Genomic DNA, 22323 nt, shown 5'->3' on the forward strand with positions numbered 1-22323 from the left:
ACTCTACCTGAACTATTTCTTTTAATTGTCATGTATATGACCATTCATACAAAAACATGCAAGGGGTTAAGAAATATGATTTATTTCTTCCTTTTGTACAACCAGAGATGTCACTTTAGACTTTTAAAATAAATAATCTCAAACTCATTTATTTCTGGCTATTAAAATTCCCTTCACAGTGGCTTCTTGCCTTCTTACTTTGATTTCACGTAGAAGGACCTGAGAAGGAGCAGGCTTCATATAAAAGTGGGGACTCAACACAAATTGGAGGCAAAAATGAAAACCGGCATTATGTATAAAGGTTGTTGTACATGACGTATTCATGATAACCCAGTGATCACACATTTACAGAGATTTACAGCATACAAAGTAGTCAGTGTGGCATGTTTTTACAGGAAAGGTCTGGCAGCCATGTTTGTACAATTTAAATCACAGTGATTGGAGATAGAGGCTTAGTATACATTGTACAACACATACACATGGTGAAATGAACGTAGCTGAGATGATCTGATTAGTTCAGTTCAGCTCCATGGAATTTATTTTACAAGTGTATCAAAAAAAGTAACAGCTACAACTGAGATAAACAAACCATTCTGTCTTTTTTATTTAGTTGATGCCCTAAGACACAGTACATCACTGTACATCACATGGGAGGGAAAGGGAGAGGGGAAAGAAGTGACTGGGAAAGGGCTTTATTTATTTTAAAAATAAATTGGTTTAAGACAACTGCCTTGTTATCTCCAAGGGGAAGAGAGAGCCAAAGGGTCTTGCCTGTGTAGTTTTGTAAGCACCATCATTCTAAATTTGGTTGCCTTTTTGTAAGAACATACTTTAAACACATTGTTTGTATGTCCTATTGAAGCCTTGGATGCTAGGTTTCTCCTTCTCGTTTGGTAGGGTTTTCCTCCATTTTTTTTATTGTCAGCTGTACGTGCAGAGAATAAACTGATACTAATGTTTCACAGCACTTGCATTGCACTTTCATGGCCCTTTCACGTTCTTACCAGCTCTCTGTCCAGCTTGCACTGTGCAAGATGATGGCTCACAATATCCCGGAGGACCAGCAGGACCTGGAGGACCAGGTACCCCAGGCTGACCAGCCACTCCTGGTGGGCCTCGTTCACCATCACGGCCTTCCCTTCCATAACTGGGTTTGCCGGGTTCACCTGGAAGAATGGACATATATGTAAACAGACGCACTACATGGCAGGTATAAAATGTGGATCATTGTTTTATTTAAAGTTTGGTTTTGTTCTTAAAAGTGACTGTGAAAATGGCTTTCCATGTTTACTGTCTGTGAGTTCTATATAAAATGTGTTCCCTTTACACATTAAGAGATGTTTCTCTATCAGCCATCCCTCCAAACTCAACCTGAGCTTGGCTGGGTTCTCACGTATTACAAGCAATAAAGTTTCTATAGGACAAATTCTCCCCACAGTTACCTCTGTCCAGCTCCACTGCCATCAACAGTGTTGCAGTGTTAATGATTAGAACCTAGTGAACAATTCTGTTGATTATGCACAAGAAGGATAGAATCCAGGCTATTAACTCAATACAGCTAACAGGAATAAAAAGCACTACAAAAATATTGTGTCCTTTAGTCAGATGTGACTCCCAGTACACAGGGTGCAGATGTGTTGAGTAGCAAGATGCATTTTTATGTATTTCTCCTTAAATTGTCAATGGATTGATGAAATAATAAGCAATTCCTGTAAGTTTCTTCCAGTGGTACATTTATATTATATAAACTGAGGTTTTCAGACATCCAAAACATCTGTGTTTGCTAATAAGTGAAATTATTATCCTTGTTACACAGAGAAGGACATTCATTAGCTTCTATCCATATATATACAGTAACTCCTCGCTTAACGTTGTAGTTATGGTCCTGAAAAATGTGACTTTAAGCGAAATAATGTTAAGCTAATCCAATTTCCCCATAAGAATTAATGTAGATAGGGGGGTTTAGGTTCCGGGGAATTTTTTTTCACCAGACAAAAGACTACATATATATATACACACACACACACACACACACACACACACACACACACACAGAGTATAAGTTTTAAACAAACAATTTAATACTGTACACAGCAATGATGATTGTGAAGCCTGATTGAGGTGGTGAAGTCAGAGGGTGGACGAGGGTGGGATATTTCCCAGGGAATGCCTTGCTGCAAAATGATGAACTAGAGCAGCTGAGCCCTCAAGGGTTAACACATTGTTGTTAATGTAGCCTCACACTCTACAAGGCAGCACAAAGGGAGGGAGGGGAGACAGCGTGGCAGAGAGAGACAGAGACACACACCCTGTGTGCGAGAGAGATGTGCATTGCTGACCCCACTCTGAGTACATTGCCTTTTTAAGTAGATCACCATTTGAGACAGCAGCTTCTGCCAGCAAGCTCCCTCTGTCCTGAGCCCTGTTGTGTCCCCCACTTGCTCTGTGGAGATGGGGTAAGTGGGGTGCAGGAGCAAGGGGGAGGGGGACACCCTGACATTAGCCCCCATCTTCTCTCCCGCCCCCTTCCCCCCAGCAAGCAGGAGGCTTGGGGGCCAGCTCCAAGGCAGAGGGCAGGAGCAGCACATGGCAGGGACAGCCGAAGTGCAGGCAATTAATAGACTGCTGGGCTGCTGCCACACAGGGAACTTAGGGGAGTGATAGGGAGGCTGCCAGCCCACCCTGGTTCCAAGCCCCCACCAGCTAGCTGCAATGGGCTGCTCTTCCTGCAAGCAGTGGACAAAGAAGACAGCTGCCAAACAATGTTATAAGGGAGCGTTGCACAACTTTAAATGAGCATGTTCCCTAATTGATCAGCAACATAACAACGAAACAACGTTAACCGGGACGACTTTAAGTGAGGAGTTACTGCACTCAGAAATGTGTGGGAGTCAGAACTCCTTATATTGAAAATGAATGTACTTCTTCATTTAACCACTAGAGGGCAGTTGTGTTACATTTATGAGCATAAATCTGGGTTCTGGAATTCTGTGACACAACATGGCCATTAATGACCACAAAAGTAAAGAAGAATTGTAATTTGAAGGCCCAGAATTGTAAACGGAGGCTTTGAGGACTCCACTGTTGCTGATGGGTAGGATTCTTTCATTTTTTGTGATTGTCATTATGGGAATTGCATATCTGACATTTTTTGATTTACACACACTGGTCCCAATCCTGATGCCTTTGAAACCAATGGGAGTTTTGTCATTGACTTCAATGGTAACAGGATAAGGCCCAGGCCCATTTCTCTTACTATGATGATAATTCTTGTTCATAACAGTGTAACTGTTTCTATACAATATAAAAATACAGACATACAGCTGATTCCTTAACAAATGCCTACACTTGAATTTTTTCAAAATAATAATGTCAGTTCCTCCCCACCTTCCCCCCTTATATATTCCTCTTATCACCTCCATACACCCTTGAATATTTACCTGGAAGACCTGTTGTTCCAGGTAAGCCTTTGGGTCCTCTGCCTGGAAATCCTCTCTCCCCCTTTTCACCAGCTTCACCTGAGGTAAATTAGTGAAATGTCATTCACAGTCTGTGCAAAGCAGTTTTTTCTACCTCAAGGCGTTTAACTATCAGGACAACTGACTCTTTGAGAAGGGGAGTTTTGCAGAGGACTCACTTGGTGAGGTGCAGCGCAAGCAGGTCTGAGTGGTGGCCTGACTTACATTCTTTGCAACTTCTGCTGGTAAAAGAGAAAAGCTTCCAAGCTACACAGAGCTCTTCTTCAGGTCTGTGTAGCTCGAAAGCTTGTCCCTCTCATCCAGAGTTGCTGGTCCAATAAAATATATTACCTCACCCAACTCATCTAATATCCTGAGACCAGCTTGACTACAGCAACACTGCAAACAACAGTGAATTATATTCCTGTAAAAATTCAAAGTGGATTCAGCATATTACTATCCATAACGGTTACACTCAAGGGCAGACACATTAAAAAAAACATTTTCCCTACGCTGACAATTGGGTTATACTATGTTTCATATAGTGCCACCCAATATAACTTGAGAGACTCTAGTCAAAACCAAAACATGAAGGACAAAACAGGCAAGCAATTCTGGGGGAAAGGCTGAAGTAGCTGGTGTAGGGGCCTTATTAGGTTACATGAGCTGGGCTACAAAGTACAATTGTTCTCAGGTGCTGAGTCCTGAGTTGGTTTGTGCATGGCTGCTTTGGATCTCCTGGCTCCACATCCTAGGGCAGGAGAAAAAGAAGCCCATTCTTATTAGAATGTTCTCTGACATCCAGACTGGGTGTTAGGCACCTGAAAGAATAAGGGATTTAGAAAAGGAGGAGTTTCTTCTCTTGACATCGAAAGTACAGTCATGGTGCAGTAGACATTAGGATTAGATACTGTAGAAAAGAAAGAAGCTCAATTAGATTTTCCTTTAGTAGAGTCACAGCCTTCCTTCAAAATCTGTTTCATACACTGCTTTGAACAAAGAAGAGGGAGAATTCCCTTAAAAAACAGTGGGAGCAGGGGTGGGCTGCTACGGCGCACCAGTAAGAAGCCAGTACCGGCCCGTAAGTAGCCCACATTAAATTGCTGCCATGGCAGCGCTTTAATGTTGCTGCCCCTTCCCCCTCCTTCCATCGGTGGCCCTGCCGGTAGGGTCTCTGCCGCCAATGGGGGGCAGGAAGGGGCAACAACGTTAAAGCACAGCCGTCAAGTGGGGGGTGGAGGGGCAAAAGGGCAGCTGCCCTGGGGTGGTAATTTAAAAGGGCCCAGGGCTCCCAGCCACCGCTGCCACTCCTGCAGCAACAGCCAGAGCCCGGGTCCTTTTAAATTGCCACTGGAGCCCCGGGTGGCAGGGGCCAGGCAGTGCAGATGGGCTGGCTAGGGGAGGCTGACCCCTCCAGTTCCACCCTTTCCGGGAGCCAGAGCCAGCCCCCGTACCGGTAAGAATTTATGATTACTTTCACCTTTGATTGGGAGCTTTTAAAATCTTTGCTACTTTGGCCATCTGGATTAAATGCTGTCCACCCCATATAGAATCTTTGTAGATTCTTTCATCCTCTTTTGAAGAGACCTATGCAGTCCCTTGGCATTCTGCAGCTGGTAGAAAGTTAGTAGTTTAGCCCTTGAAGTATAAATCTAATAATGTTTGAGAAAGTTTAGAATAAAAACTACAGTGGTTTCTTTTCTTTTCATGGTCCTAACTCCCTACAGCCTGTATGGTGAGTTTGACTGAATAGCCAATTATCACTTAGTTAGAAAGGACAAAGCAGCAACTTCTTGGGAAGTCACTTGAGCTGATGCTGTTGAGATAGCACACGTTTGAGGATGCATTGAGGATGGTGAATGTGTGCTACAGGAGGAAGCTGCTATCTCTAAATTTCAGAGAAGATTGCAGCTGCCCAGGCCACTTGGAGATTAACCCTGTCCTGGTAATTACAGCAGCAGGGAGCCTCGATGTCATGTAACCTATATATATTTTAGTACTCCTAACGACTGCAAATTTTGGAATAGTGTTTACTTCCAGTTATAGACACACGCCTCTGCTCTTTGCACTAAACTCCTGAGTGTATCATTTTCAGCTGCACCCTCTGATAATTTTCTTCCAGTTTTCTTTCTGACCTGCTTAAATGTGGCTTTCTACTGAATTTCCCTTTGTGGCTTCCTTCATTCCACCAAAGTTGCTCTCACTAAAGACCTCCTCCTTCAGACCCGATCTTCTTAACCCTTGACATAGCTGATCACTCCTCACACACTCTCCTTGCAGATTTCCATTGCATTGTGCTCTTGCCTTTCTGACTATTCTTTTAGCGTGCTCTTCTATGGCTCCATAATACTTGGTGACCCTGCTTGGACCTCATTTCTTTTCTCTGGGTGACCTCTTCCAATCCCATGGGTTCACCTCTCTGCAAATAGCTCCCAACTATACCTTCCCCGTCCTCACTTTTCCCCCTGCATTCAGAACCGCATCTTTGTTTGTTTCTATAACCTTTCGGTCACCACTGTGCATTCAGATGGTAACACTGATTCTCAGAGCAGGGACCTGTTATTTGTTTGGCACAGTCTGCCTGCTGCAGAACACCATGTACTCTTTTGGCATTTATTAATAAAATAGTGCTAGAAGGCAGGGATTATCACGTTCAGAGGCATACTGTGTATTTAGTTCAGATCAACAGCAGCATGTAATTCTTCTGCAGAATTGTTTTTTCCTTGACAGCAGTTAAAAACTCTTTCCATCTTCCAAAGCCAAACTAGCAAGATCAGAAGCACCTAGTATTTATCTGTGTTTCTAAGGCACTGATCACCTTCGTATCTAGGTGCCAAAGTAGAAATGTCTCAGATAGCTCCCCTAAACAAACAACATCAAAATGCTCCTGCAATTCCAGTTGTTTAGGTTTCACTGAAGCCTCTGCAGCAGCTTTCCCTGCACTTATCTCACTTTCCTACCCTAGTTCTCTTGCATTCAAGAGTGGGGAAATATTACCTGACCATTACGTGCAAAGAAACCTTTCTGTAAGGTTTCAGTTACTGACAAATGTACACCATTTCAAGTGATGGCTGTTTTAACAGCCTAAAAAACACTCTTTGCTACAAAAACTCTTGCATGGGATAGGACATATACTATCACTGATGTATTTAGAGGGTAACATGGAAGCATGGTGTTATAGGAAGTTGCTTTTTCTAGTTGCTGTTTTTCATTTATTGTTTGTGCTTAAACTTTTCTTTCTTGTATTTTCTTTCTTGTATTTTATCATTACATTTTTGGACAAGTAAGAGTGTTCAGCATGTGAACCTTTGTGCCTCTTTTTTTTTTCTGCTTTGTAAGAAGAAAATGTGGGTGAGACTATATTATATATTCATAGATTCCTAGGCCAGAAGGGACCACTGTGATCATCTTGTCTGACCTCCTACATAACACAGGCCATAGAATTTCCTGAAAATAATTCCTTGCGCAATTCCTACATTAATGTAGCTGCAGCTCTCTAGCACCAGTGTAATTAAAGTTTGTGTTTTCCTTGTATACTGTACCTCTCATCAGCGTTTTATATGATTTTGCTTTTGACAACAACTAACACTCCAATCCTGTTGCCCGGAGGGTTTTGCAAGGGAACAGAATTTTTAAAAGGACACTGTTGCTGCCCTTATTCAAGAATGAGAAGGGAAAAAAAAACACTGCTGGCTGGAAATAGAAATGAGTACTCCAGTTTTGCAGAAAATTTCCCCCAACCATCCTCTGAAGGCAAAACCCCCTGTCAGGAACAACAAATTATTAATTTAGATTAAATAAAGATTTGTAATACATTGGGTAAGCCAATTCCTTAACACAGATTTCACCTTTTCAAAGGATCAATAGGTTTTGCAATGTACAGTGCAATGGTGCTGAATGTAGAATTTATTTGATTATTATTGCAAAACAATAAGGAAGATTTGTCCATCGGTTGTAAGCTGTCATAAATATAAAGGGAAGGGTAAACCCCTTTGAAATCCCTACTGGCCAGGGGAAAGCTCCTCTCACCTGTAAAGGGTTAAGAAGCTAAAGGTAACCTCACTGGCACCTGACCAAAATGACCAATGAGGAGACAAGATACTTTCAAAAGCTGGGAGGAGGGAGAGAAACAACGGGTCTGTGGGTCTGTCTATATACTGGTTTTCTGCCGGGGATAGACCAGGAATGGAGTCTTAGAACTTTTAGTAAGTAATCTGGCTAGGTATGTGTTAGATTATGATTTCTTTAAATGGCTGAGAAAAGAATTGTGCTGAATAGAATAACTATTTCCGTCTGTGTATCTTTTTTGTAACTTAAGGTTTTGCCTAGAGGGGTTCTCTATGTTTTTTAATCTAATTACCCTGTAAGATATCTACCATCCTGATTTTACAGGGGGAATTTCTTTATTTCTATTTACTTCTATTTTTATTAAAAGTCTTCTTGTAAGAAAACTGAATGCTTTTTCATTGTTCTCAGATCCAAGGGTTTGGGTCTGTGGTCACCTATGCAAATTGGTGAGGCTTTTTATCCAACATTTCCCAGGAAAGGGGGGTGCAAGTGTTGGGAGGATTGTTCATTGTTCTTAAGATCCAAGGATCTGGGTCTGTAGTCACCTAGGCAAATTGGTGAGGCTTTTTACCAAACCTTGTCCAGGAAGTGGGGTGCAAGGTTTTGGGAAGTATTTTGGGGGGAAAGACGCATCCAAACAGCTCTTCCCCAGTAACCAGTATTAGTTTGGTGGTGGTAGCGGCCAATCCAAGGACAACGGGTGGAATATTTTGTACCTTGGGGAAGTTTTGACCTAAGCTGGTAAAGATAAGCTTAGGAGTTTTTTCATGCAGGTCCCCACATTTGTACCCTAGAGTTCAGAGTGGGGGAGGAACCTTGACATAAGCTAAGAGATCTGATGGATTTAGAACGATAGGCTGATACTACTGTAAAGTTTAATGAATAAGTGATGTTTGTTGATGAAACATGGCTGGCTTTACATTCAGAGGGAGTATCAGCAGACAAAGAGCACCATCTGTGTGAGCTGCAGGATGAACATACTGGAGGCATGGTAAAAACGAAGCAGATGTAACATGACTAGGTAAATAAAAGAGAGAAGACTGTGAGGCTTTGTCTTCACTAGGAAAAAAAAAATGCATTTTCCTGTGAGTTCTCCTTCCTACTGTTTATCTCAACTTGATAACGTGTGAAATGCCAAGCTGCTTTGTCCACCCTAGGATTTTACCATGTATTAGCTACCACTAGTGTGGACACACACTGGGTGGGGGAAGAGATACAGTAAATGGGTGTGAGGGGGGTTCTTGGAATTAACTAAGAGGCAGGACCCTGCCATTTATTCATGATGGCCCCAATTCAGAAGTCCATCCCTAATCAGCACAGCAGTTAAGCATGTGATTAATTTAAAGTACATTGCTTAAGTGACTGGATGACTAGGGTTGGATTTAAGACCAAATGCTTTGCTGAACTGAGGCTTACGTGATTTTAGGCAAGTCATTTAGGGCCAGAGATTTAAAGGTATTTAGGGGCCTAGTGGGATTTTCAAAACTACCTAAGCTTCTGGGTGTTAGGTGCCTCAATGCTTTTGAAAATCCCACTAGGCCCCTAAATACCTTTAAAAATTTGACCCTTAGTCTCTCAGCCCTTTATCTTTCTATGCCTCAGAGATTATGTCTATGCTGCAAAATACCACCAGCAGCAGCAAATCTCAGAGGCTGGGTATACAGCCTGGGGCTCATGCTACGGCACTAAAAATAGCAATGAGATGTTTCCAGCCGGGCTGTGAAATGTAGCGAGGAGGGTGGGTCTCAGAACCTGAGCTCAAGCCCAAGTGAGAACATATTCACTGCTATTTTTAGTGCCATATCTTGAGTCCCATGAGCCAGACTCCGTAGACCTAGGCTCAGAGACTTGCTGCCACAGAAGGCTTTTTTGCAGTCTAGACGTACCCAGAGACACTAGAACTCAAGGCTTAGTACAGGGGTGGCCAACCTGTGGTTCCAGAGCCGCATGCAGCTCTTCATGAGTTAATATATGGCTCCTTGCATAGGCGCTGACTCCAGGGCTGGAGTTATACATGCTAACTTTCCAATGTGCTAGGGAGTGCTCAACCCCCTGCTCTGCCATGCCCTCGATCTTCCCCCCTCCCCACCAGAGCCTCCTGAGCACCCCATAACAGCTGATTGCAGAAGGTGTGGGGAGGGGGTGGGAGGCACTGATTGGTGGGGCTGCCAGTGGCAGGAGGCGCTGCAGGTTGAAGTGTGGGGAGCGAATGGGGGGCTGCTGACATATTACTGTGGCTCTTGGCAATGTACATTGGTAAATTCTGGGTCCTTCTCAGGCTCAGGTTGGCCGCCCCTGGCTTAGCATTTTGATTTTAGGATTAATGCTGTAACCTCCTTTCTCTGCCTGCAAAGTGTCTGAATTTAAGTCTCTAATTTTTTCTTTCCTTATTGTTGACTTGAAAGTGCTCAAAGCTTTATGACCCGGACAACTCATGAGGCCATACTCTGTGTTGATTAATTTAGTTCCTTGTAATGTCAGCATCACTTCAGTGTGATTTGATTCCATATAATAAGTAAGTGACCTTACCAAAAAGCAGGAGGCATTTATGTTCGACAAATTAAAAAGCCTATTACAGCTTCTCTTACCTTTTGGACCTTTAAAACCAATCTCACCAGGAGGACCTTTAAGACCTGGCAAACCACGGGGTCCAATCTGTCCTGGAAAGCCATTTTCGCCAGGAGATCCGGGAGCACCTGGAGGTCCAGGTCGACCTGGAAGACCTGTAACACCTGATTCAGGCCTCCTAAGGCTGGCTGCTAGCTGAGCAAGCTGTTCTGTAAGAAAGAAACAGGAAGGGAGAAATTAAGAGACAGACCCTAAGTTAGCTGAGCAATAAGTGGCTTTCCCAAGCGTGTAAAGAGCATTTTGTATTTGATTGTCACTAAGGAAAAAGGATAGCTGACATACAGCAAATACTGTACCATGGAAGGTATTAGAGAAGGGTGAGGCATGACATCATACAATGTTTCTACAGGGCATTTCCATAAGCCATGACACAGGAGGCTTCCGTGAGCCAGTGCTGTCCGTAGCAAGCTGCTTACTATGTACATACCCTACAAAGTAGTGACTTGTGCCTTTTGAACCTCACATTCAAAACATTTTGTGGCTGTGAGAATCTAAAATGATCTAAATAAATTATACACATTGTAAAATGTCTATATGTAAAATTAATAAAATAGAAAATAAGAGTGTCTCTTTAAAGAGTGGGTGGATTTCAATTTACTATAGTTAATGTTAGGATCTGGCCTCAAAAAGAATGGCATAGAAAGAATACCCAAATAAGGAAGAAATATATCAGCCTACATATAACGCTAAGTCAAGACATGGCACACGAGGTAATTACAGAGAGCAGCTCCTAAATGCTAAAGTAGGAAGGCCCAGACAACCCCTTGGCACAGTTGCTCCCACCTGCAGAGGACACTCTGGGGGTCCTGAAACCTCGATAGGGAAGGCTGGGGCCTAGGCAGGAGTTGGTATGAGGGGATAAACATTGTCCCCTCCCAGATGTAAGGAGAGTCTGCAAAAAAGGATAATACAGGCTTTGGGGCAGCCATGGCAGATGGTCTATGCAGTTGGCTACAAGACTCTACAGGGATCTGTGCCTGTAGTGATAAACACCCATTTTTTCATGATTTGTGTGTATAAAAACAAACATCTTCTGTATTTTCCACAGTATGCATCCGATGAAGTGAGCTGTAGCTCACGAAAGCTTATGCTCAAATAGATTGGTTAGTCTCTAAGGTGCCGCAAGTACTCCTTTTCTTTTTGCTCCACAGGGGAGGGCAGAGATAGTAACCCCTCCTCCAATGGGACCATAGTGGAAGAAGTCTGTGAGGGGATCATGACAGTGATTTCTCCTGGGGGGAGAGGGTTCCCATGAGAGGCTGTTCTCCAGCTCTTGTTTTAAAATTTTTACTAATCAATATCCATTGTGGATAGAGAGCTGGATCCTCTCCTAAGATCTGGCTGCTTAAATAGCTGCCTGGGGATTTCCATTGTGTAAGTGGGATCTGCAGGACATGTAAAGCCAGCATAGTAGCTCTAAGCCACCTCTCTTCCCCTCTTCTATGGACTGGGGTGGGGGGATGGCTTATCTGGGGAAAGGAAGAGTGTATGAAGCACTGCTCTGCTCTGGCTAACCTTGGCTGATGGAAAAGTTCCATGGGCTGTGGGCATCTGGGAGCAAGTCAGAGCAGCTCTGAGGCTGCTCTTACACTGGGAGCGGGACCAGCGTCTAGCCAGCCCCAGAATCAGGTTAATGTAAAGGTGGCTTAAAAGCTGCCTTTCCTCCCCACCTTGACATTTGGGTCCCGCACTGAGGGTATCTGTTAGACTGCAGCATCTGGCCTACCATGACATTTTTTTCAAACCATAATTTAATCCACTCTCCAATTTAATAAATAGAGATGCAAATTCCTGACATATAAACAGGTTTGGCAGAATTTGATTTTTATTTTCTTTATAACTTTGATGGATAATATCACTGGTTATTTTAATGTGGGATTTTTTTCTATTTTTCTCCATTTAAATTTTCACAGTCCCTGCATCCATCAATGGTATTGCACAAGGTGTAAGTGAGGGAAATGTGTCTTTTATTGGTTATCTTCATTGGAAAGCATTCAATCCAAGAAAGAGTGTGCTGAACTCATCCAAATTCTACTTCCTTTACCCCAGGGAGATCAAACTCATTCTGTATATGGGGACAAATTCCATTTTTAATAAACATTACAGCTTTTGAAGCACACACAGTCCACAGCTGAGCTCTGAAGACAGTACAGAGTTTGCATAAAGATCAAGGGCATAGGATGGCCTTTGTGTAATAATTATATGTTGTCACAGTTGTTTACACTTTGCTCAATAGCTTTTGTCACAGTGAATATCTCTTAGTGGGAAAATATACTCAACTTTAGGACCACTACTATTTCTGGTCTTTATTTCTCTTCCTTCCCCTTCTCTATCCCTCTCCTTTGTGTCACCTCTTTTTTTCCCTTTGCATTTTCTTCCTTGCAGCAATTCCCAGTTCCTGCCTTTCTATGTGCTTTACTCCCACTCCTCCCTTATTCTTTCTGATAAAATGATCAGCAATCAAATAGTTAATGGTCACATTTAAAATGCCATCATCAGGCTTTTGATGGAACACCCCCTTAAAATAAATGGAACAGGAGTGATTGTTCTAGGTTCTCTGTGGACTCTGGATTAAACTTGCTTCATACTGGAAGATTATCTTTGCAACCAGGAGGTTAAAAAGAAAAATCAAAGCTTAGATTCTGCAGAATCTGAATATGTCAAATGGATCATACTAATACATCAAGGAGGCTGTATCCAACCAGCAGACTGGTGTTTGACACCCCTGCTTTAAATGCATAAGAAAGATTAAACATTGCAATTATTTACCTTGCATGACTCTCATGCAGACCTGTTTAATGTGCTGATCTGTTGGCTCTCTACCCTGAGATAAAAAATATTTAATAGCAGTTAATATACAGTAGTTATTTATAAAATGAGAATGATGCAATTAAGACTCTGGCTGGCTAATGATAGAAGTTCCAGTCCTTCAGCCTTACACCTGTGACTAGTCCCACTGAAGTCAATGGGAGTATCTGTGTATGAACCACTTTTGTGATCTTGATACACACACATACCACAGGAAGGCATGCAGCATGAGAACATGAATAGGAAAAGTCAGGCTGCAGATTGAGTACATAGGTTCCAGCTGTTCAGATATGTGGGATTACTACACTGTAGCCAAGTGTCACATGAATCATAGTAATATGGGGCTGGAAGGGACCTTGAGAAGACAAGTCCATCCCCTGCAGTGGGGCAGGATCAGATAAACCTAGACCATCCCTGACAAGTGTCTGTCCAATTCTAAAACCTCCAATGATGGGAATTCCACTATCTCCCTTCGAAGCCTGTTCCAGAAATTAACTTCCTTAGAGTTAGAAAGTTTTCCTAATATCTAACCTAAATCACCCTAGCTCAGATTAAGCCCATTACTTCTTGTCCTACCTTCAATGGACATGGAGAACAATTGATCACAGTCCTCTTTATTACAGCCTTTAACATATTTGAAGACTTATCAGATTACCCCTCCCCCCCATCCTCTTTTCTCAAAACTAAACATGCCCAGTTTGTTTTAACCTTTCTTCACAGGCCAGGTTTTCTAAATCTTATAGTTTTTGTTGTTGTCTTTTGGATTCTCTTCAGTTTGTCCACATCTCTCTTAAATGTGATACCCAGAATTGGACATAGTACTTCACCTGATGCTTCAGCAGTACCAAGTAGATTGGGACAATTACCTCCCGTGTCTTACATATGACCCTCCTGCTAACACACCCCAGAATGATATTAGCCTTTCTCATAACTGCATCACACTGTTGACTCATATTCAATTTGTGATCCATTATCGCCCCCAGATTCTTTTCAGTAGATCTACCACCTACAAAGGAAAAGTGTATTTCAGATTGTGTGGGGTGTCTGAAGTCACCTGGGCTTCATGCGCAGGTCTCCAACCCGCCAGCAGCAAACACATCTCTGTTATAACTACATACCTTGTTGTATGTGGTGTTTGAGAGACAGAAAAATCTGTGTAATATAAAAATAGCACTTACTGCTGGACCCTGGCTGCCAGGCAGACCTGGAGCACCTTGTTCACCTTGCAAACCGCGAGGTCCAGGTGAGCCTCGTAGCCCTTCTATGCCAGGCAGTCCACGACCTCCTTCAGGTCCGCGAAGGCCAGGCTCACCAGGGTTACCAACCTACAAATGAGAGACAGTGACTTTGTATGATCTCATTTTTGCAATACAAGCCATACACTATGTTTCTGTAGTAACAGATACGCCATGTGCAGTGCGTACGCTTTCACATTGCTTACTATGAAAGATGATGACCACCTCTGTCAAATTCCATTGGCTATTGTTTGACTCTTTGCTTTTGTTAAAGAAAAATATCCTTTCTGTTACAAAGGGAATAGCACGAGGGAAGGGATGCACTAAAATCCAGAATAAAATGAAGGGTTGGCTAGTGGATTATCAAACTTTCTATTACACATATCAGCCCACATTATTTTAAGATCTTGATGCTCCTCTGTGCAGGGTGAACCTGCATAGGGAAGTTGAAACTCTGTGGGTGAAATCCTGGCCCCACTGAAGTCAATGGCAAAACTCCTTTTGACCCCAATAGGATTAGAATTTTACCTCTTGTGTTTAAACTCTTATATAATTCTTCCTTCACAGATCAGGGGTGGATCTTCAGAGCCAAGGGGCTTGTGCATGGAGACATTAGGCCTCCACATTATCACTTGTTTTCCCCAATGTCTTCCTCCAATAGGATCCCTTCACCTGCATCTGTCCTTAGAACAGCAGAAAGGAGGTAAGCATTGTAACTTACTGCAGACTTTCTCTGCAGTAACTCACACCACATTCCTCCATAGGAAGAAAAATCCCACAGAGAGCTCTCATCCCTTCTTACCCCATGGACTCCCAAGGAGGAGCCGCTGCAGTGTCAAGAAAGGAAGGGGAAAGTACCATTGTGCTGGCGTTGCCCTTTCTGTGGTGGCCAAGCTCAGCTCGGTGAGTAAAGGCTACTGTAGTCGGGTCCTGTGAGACCCACATGTAAGGATAAAAGGTCCCCAGACTAGTCACACTGCACAGAAAGACAAGTAATGTGCTTTTTAGGAGGGGAGAGTTCAGTTATCCAAGAATTTGTTCTCTTTGTGCCAGAGCAGAGCCACTGAAGCAAGCACACACGGTGTTCTGAGGACCTCAGCATCTTCATCTGGGGGAGCAATTATTTCCCCTGACAATGCAGCCCATAAACTGATTGGAAAGAGATGCTTGTAAAACAAGCCCTTTACTGCCACTTGACAGGCCCAGGTAGTCACCTCCACAATGCTATATTACTTTAACAATCAGAGTCCCTGAAGCAGACTAATTTTTTATTAATTGCACAAATCCTATAATATTAAACACTTAAAAGTAGCCTAAGAACCAAAAAGGCCATAAACTAAGGAAGATGGAAGCATCCCATTTTGTATTATATAAATATAAATATTAGATACGCTGAAGAAAGGTAATCAAAGTAAGTTTAAGCGGCAGCCTCATGACCATAAGGAAGAAGCTTTTCTGCAATCATTTAGCTTTTCAAAGAAACAGAAATTAAGCAGGTTTCAGAATAGCAGCCGTGTTAGTCTGTATTCTCAAAAAGAAAAGGAGTACTTGTGGCACCTTAGAGACTAACCAATTTATTTGAGCATAAGCTTTCGTGAGCTACAGCTCACTTCATGTATTTGAGCATAAGCTTTCATGAGCTACAGCTCACTTCATCCGATGAAGTGAGCTGTAGCTCATGAAAGCTTACGCTCAAATAAATTGGTTAGTCTCTAAGGTGCCACAAGTCCTCCTTTTCTTTTTGCGAAATTAAGCAGTCGGTGTTAATGGCCACAGCTCTTTGTACGCACTGAACGAAAAGGTGCAAGGATCTTGCAACCCCGATCTTTGCAGCCAAAGTAAAAACTGCGTATGTTTAATAACAAAGTCTGGTTTGCAAGTCTGTCAAGGGTCTTGCATTCTTGCATTCTTCCATCTCAGCTACCTGAGCTGCAGGAAGGCAGTAGGCATTTGCCTGAAATTTTGTAATCTGATCACATGGAGCTGCTGTGGTGTCTGCTGGTCAGGAGCCAAGTGCTTCCTGGCTTGTTGCTCCCTCTGCTGAGCACAACCAGAAAGGAGCAGTGAGAAAAGGAGGTAGTGGCAGCACAAGGACAAGGTGAGAGACCCAACACTGGCTCCTACATCCTCCTGCAGCTACAACAGCCTCCCCCATCACATTGCCCCAGCTAACTACTTCTAAGCACCCACCAGCAGCTACCTAACTCTAGCTGCCCCAGCAGCCACTTATCCAGCTACCCAACACAACCTTTCCATGTGTGGGGTCTCAGCCTGGCCTCCAGCCCAAGCCCAAAGATTTAAACTGCCATTTTTATCCCTGGGACCAGAGCCCCATGAGCCCAGGTCAGCTGACCTATGCCAGCAGCAGCCATGCCATGCATTGTTTCTTGCAGTGTAGATTTACCCTCTGTGTCTCAGAGAACCATATATGAGCCTAGATCAATCGATGTTTGCAGAGTGGCAGGGATGGGACCAGAAGAGTTGCCTTATGTCTTTTTAAATAGGTCACTGGAGTCAGCGGTGACATAACCATTATGGGACATATAGCCTTACGTGAAGAGTTCTGTATTCCTGAATTTAGTAGTGAATAATAAACCATTCCCCTGACACAGATTAATCAGCATCCATTTTAGGTATGCATATAAGACATTTTTTTGACACACAACTTTTAAAAGTATATTCATATTCAAATTTCAGGCCAAGTTCTGTCCTACTTCATACCATGCGCAATCCCACTGGAAGAGGGGCCCCAGAAGCTACCCCTAGTAACAAGACCACTGACTTCCCCACCCTGTCTGACCTCCCACTCTTTTCCAAATGCCTAATACTCCTCTAATGACAAAAGTCCTGACTGCCTTCCAGCTGCCAATCCCTACAGACCCATCGCCTGGCAACTGCAACAGCATAAGTATGTGCTATTAATTAATATGAAATTCTGCATAAATGTGATATTCTATGACAGTATGGAACTGGGGAAAAGTTTTGACGGATTTTTTTGTAGTGAAGTAAATATGACTATGCAGGCTCCAGTCTCACACGTTTGCTAAACTGAATGCACATGAATCAATGGGACTGCTCCTATGCTCAGAGTTAAGCATGTGTGTAAATGTTTGCAGGATCAGGGCCTCAGACCCTGATTCTAAAATTTGCTGTACACAGTCAGCCCCTTGAGCCTACATGGAGGGCCAAGGAGATAAGGCAGAGGAGTTTGAGATCAGGGTTTTTTGTTCGTTTGTTTACCTCATTTGGGTTCAGCCTGGGCACAGAGCTCTGCCTTGCACACACGTTGCAGGGGCCTTAGGCCTGGTCTACACTTTAAAGTTTTACCGACATAGCTATGTTGGTGTGGAGTATGAAAAAAAATCACACCCCCTACCCGACATAGCAGGGCTTAGTGTAGACGCACCAGCAAAAAAAGTCTTTAGTCTGGGGAACTGGAATAAGCTATGCCAGCACAAACACTCATTTGCCAGTCTAAGCTGTGTCTCCCCCGGTGTGCGTGGGGGAGGGAGGGTTGCCATTATATCTATACTGCTGTATGGAATATGGGCAAACACTTTCTAGTGGAGTGCAGGCCTTAGGCTATAAACTCTTCAGGTCAGGGACTGTTTCTCACTCGTGTTTGTGCAGCACTCAGCAGAATGGGAACCTGACCTGACTGGGGCCTCTGAGTGTTACTACAATAAAAATAAATACCCAAGCACTTTAGGCATCCACAAATCTATCAAAAACAAAGAACTTCCCAACTCAAGGGGATGCCCACAAAGGTGGTAAATTACCCATATGTGATCTCTGTTAAACCCACAAGGTGGAGCTATCTTAAAGGCTTCTGGACTTGCACAAAGGAAATCCAGCAAGTAGGCTTTAACATGTTTATTACAAAAAGAGCAGACCAACCTTCTCTTCATCCTGAAAGCTCTGCATTGCCCCATATGTGACCAATTGCCAAGTTTATCTCTCCATTGGGGTACCACTCACAGAGATGCTCAGTCTAGGGCAGGGGTTGGCAAACAATAGCTCGGGGGCTGCATCGGGCCCGTTAGATGTTTTAATCCATTCCTCAAGCTCCTGCCGGGGAGCAGGGTCTGGCCGGGGCTTGCCCTGCTAAGGCGCACCAGCCGGGGAGTGGGGTCGGGGGTTGTCCCCTGCTCCGCGCGTGCCATGGCTCCTCCCAACTCCCAGAAGCAGCGGCATGTCCCCCCTCCCACTCCTACGCATAGGGGCAGCCAGGGGGTTCCGCATGCTGCCTATGGCTCAAGTGCGGCCCCGCAGCTCCCGTTGGCCAGGAACCATGGCCACTGGGAACTGCAAGGGCAGCGCCTGCAGATGGGGCAATGTGCAGAGCAGTCTGGCCACACCTCCGCGTAGGAGCCAGAGGAAGACATGCCGCTGCTTCCAGGAGCTGCTTGAGGTAAGTGCTGCCCAGAGCCTGCACCCCTTCCTCCCTCCCAGACCCCAATCCCCTGCCCCAGTCTTGAGCACTCTCCCACCCTCCAAACCCCTTGGTCCCAGCCCGGAGAACCCTCCTGCACCCCCCAACTCCTCATCCCCAGCCCCCTTGGAGACCTCACCCCCGCCCCACCTCAACCCCCTGTCCCAGCCCAGAGCCCCCTCCTGCGCCCTGAACACCTCATTTCTGGCCCAACACCAGAGCCCACACCCCCAGCCAGAGCCCTTCCCCCCTCCCACACTGAACCCCCAATTTTGTGAACATTCATGGCCCGCCATACAATTTCCATACTCAGATGTGGCCCTTGGGCCAAAAAATTTGTCCACCCTGGTCTAGGGCCACAGTAAGGGAACAGAGTGTGATTTTAGGCAGCAGTCCTTAGATGACCCCATGTTTCATTTATTCCACTAAAGCTCCTGATTAGTAGTGCACAAATTCTAGTGCTTGCTAGAAGGCTTTTTCAGACCCATGATTCCACCTTCCATTGAGGGTGCTGGCAGAGTTTTTCTTTATAGCATCGTCCTCAGTTTCTCAAGGTAAAAACAGGTATTGTCACAGAGCAATCCCACAGCTAGAATAATACTTCCAACCTTGGATGATCCAAAAATAAAGGATCAAGATGAAATCTCCTATTCTTTTTCCTCTGTGGTACATAAGGTGCTTCTCCTAGGCTTCCCCATCAGCCCACTATCTTTAGTTTCAGGATAAGGTAGTACATGGGATTGGTACCAGAAATAATTTTGTTTTCAAAGACATTATAACCCTTTAGCCAGAACTATCATTGTCAAGCTTCCTTCTCCACTCTGAACTCTAGGGTACAGATGTGGGAACCCACATGAAAGACCCCCCTAAGCTTATTTTTACCAGCTTAGGTTAAAAACTTTCCCAAGGCACAAACTTTGCCTCTGGTCAGGAGGGATTTTATAGCACTGTATACAGAAAGGTGGTTTCCCTTCCCTTTATATTTATGACATGCCCCCCAAATCACAGATAGTGTCGGACAGCCGGTTCCACACTGGCTGTGATTTCTTCCTGGAGCTCTAGGAGAAAACAGAGTTAATAAGACATATACACCTTTAGATATACTACTGACTATATAAAAACTAACAATATTTCCCACATTTCAAGGACGATTTTAACCTGTTGATTCTGGGAAACTTTCACGGGAGAGTGCATCAGCCACTTTGTTAGAAGCTCCTGAGATGTGTTATATTTCAAAATCAAAATCTTGGAGAGCTAAACTCCATCGAAGAAGTTTTTTGTTATTGTCCTTGACGGTGTGAAGCCACTTCAGTGCAGCATGGTCAGTTTGTAGTTGGAAACGCCATCCCCAAACTATGGGTGTAGCTTTTCCAGCGCGTACACAATGGCGTAGCATTCCTTTTCGCTGATTGACCAGTGGCTTTCCCTCTCAAGACAGTTTTTTGCTGAGAAACACAACAGGATGGAATTCTTGATCTGGTCCTTCCAGCATTAAAGCTGCTCCCACACCACGCTCGGACACATCTGTGGTTACTAGGAACGGTTTGTCAAAGTCTGGGGCTCTGAGCACAGGGTCAGACATGAGTGTCACTTTAAGCTGGTTACAGGCCTTCAGTCCAGTGCACTGCATTTGGCTGTTTCTTTTTGGTTCAGTCTGTCAGTGGGGTGGCGATTTGGCTGTAGTGCGGTACAAATCACCTGTAATATTCAGCCAAGCCTAAGAAGGATTGGACCTGTTTCTTTGACTTTGGGACAGGCCACTTTGGACAGCAGCCACTTTGGCCTGTACGGGATTGATAGTTCCTTGATCCACCTGGTGTCCAAGGTAAGTCACTCTGTTTAGGTCTATTTGACACTTCTTAGCCTTAACAGTTAGTCTTGCCTCTTTTATGTGCTCGAAGACTTTTTGTAGATGTTCCAGGTGTTCTGCCCAAAAATCCAAAAATATGACCACATCGTCAAGATAGGTGACTGCATATTCTCCCAATCCTTCTAGGAGACCATCTACAAGTTTTTGGAAGGTGGCGAGTGCATTCCGCAGCCCAAAAGGGAGCACATTAAATTCATACAGCCCAACATGTGTGGTGAAGGCTGACCTTTCCTTGGTGGAGTCATCTAGCGGTACCTGCCAGTACCCCTTGGTGAAGTCCAAAGTAGAGATGAACTGGGTCTGTCCTAGTTTCTCCAATAGTTCATCTGTGCGCGGCATTGGATAGTTGTCTGGGTGACTTACAGCATTTAGCTTACGATAGTCCACGCAAAAACGTATCTCCCCATATGGTTTGGGAACTAGAACCACTGGAGATGCCCATGCACTGCCAGAGGGGCAGATTACACCCATCTGTAGCATATCCTGGACCTCCCGTTCTATAGCAGTTTTAGCTTGAGGAGACATCCGATAAGGTTGGACTTTAATTGGGTGAGCATTACCTGTGTCAATGGAGTGGTATGCCCATTCAGTCAGTCCTGGGGTGGCTGAGAACATTGGCGCGTAGCTAGTGCACAGCTCCTTGATCTGCTGTCGCTGCACACGCTCAAGGGTCATGGAGAGGTTCACCTCTTCCACGCCACCAGCACTTTTCCCTTCATAGTAGACACCTTCAGGCCACTCAGCATCATCTCCTCCCTGGGCTGTAAACTGACAAACCTTTAATTCTCTGGAATAAAAGGGCTTTAGAGAATTAATATGGTACACCTTAGGCTTTCGGTTGCAGGTGGGGAATGCTATGAAATAATTAACAGCTCCCAGGTGCTCTTGGACCGTAAATGGCCCTTCCCACAACGCTTCTATTTTATGGGTCTAGAGCGCCTTTAAGACCATGACCTGGTTCCCTATCTTGAAGGAACGCTCTCTGGCATGTTTATCATACCAGGCTTTTTGCTCTTCCTAAGCCTCTTTTAGGTTTTCTCTAGCAAGGGCGAAAGAGGTTCGGAGGGTGTTTTGTAGGTTGATTACAAAGTCCAGAATGTTAGTTCCTGGAGAAGGTGTAAACCCATCCCATTGCTGCTTCACCAACTGTAATGGCCCCTTAACCACACGGCCATATACAAATTCAAATGGTGAAAACCCTAAACTGGGATGGGGTTCAGCTCTGTAGGCAAAGCACAACTGCTGCAACACTAGGTCCCAATCATTGGACTGCTCATTTACGAATTTACGTATCATGGCCCACAAAGTTCCATTAAACTTCTCCACCAGGCCATTTGTTTGAGGATGGTAAGGGGTGGCAACCAAGTGATTTACCCCATGAGCTTCCCAAAGGCTTTCCATAGTTCCTGCCAGGAAATTAGTTCCTGCATCTGTAAGGATGTCGGAGGGCCAACCTACCCTGGCAAAAATGTCTGTTACTGCCTGGCATGCACTTTTAGCTCTGGTGTTGCTCAGAGCTACTGCTTCCAGCCATCGGGTGGCAAAATCCATGAAAGTCAGTATGTACTGCTTTCCTCTGGGGGTCTTTTTTGGAAAAGGACCCAGAATATCCACAGCTACTCACTGAAATGGAACCTCAATGATGGGGAGTGGCTGGCGAGGGGCTTTGACCTGGTCTTGGGGTTTTCCCACTCTTTGGCACACCTCACAAGACCAGACATAGGTAGAAACATCCTTGCCCGTTCCCTCCCAATGGAACGACTTTCCCAAATGGTCTTTGGTTCTGTTCACCCCAGCATGGCCACTAGGATGATCATGGGCTAA

At 44.3% G+C, this 22323-nt stretch overlaps 1 protein-coding gene across 1 annotated transcript in view; it reads right to left on the bottom strand.

The window, feature by feature from the left end:
- Positions 1-960: 960 nt before the first annotated feature.
- The window catches only part of COL9A1 (collagen type IX alpha 1 chain), a 102535-nt gene continuing 81172 nt past the window's right edge, over positions 961-22323 (bottom strand). The window contains exons 34-38 of the mRNA XM_077811607.1: positions 14141-14287; positions 12924-12978; positions 10115-10303; positions 3441-3518; positions 961-1166 (exon numbers count right to left, since the gene is read on the bottom strand). Of these exons, the coding sequence (XP_077667733.1) occupies positions 982-1166; positions 3441-3518; positions 10115-10303; positions 12924-12978; positions 14141-14287 (654 nt within the window). The 3' untranslated portion in view covers positions 961-981. The remainder of the gene's footprint in view (positions 1167-3440; positions 3519-10114; positions 10304-12923; positions 12979-14140; positions 14288-22323) is intronic.

This window comes from Eretmochelys imbricata, chromosome 3 (assembly GCF_965152235.1).
Source record: "Eretmochelys imbricata isolate rEreImb1 chromosome 3, rEreImb1.hap1, whole genome shotgun sequence".
Classification (NCBI taxonomy): domain Eukaryota; kingdom Metazoa; phylum Chordata; order Testudines; family Cheloniidae; genus Eretmochelys; species Eretmochelys imbricata.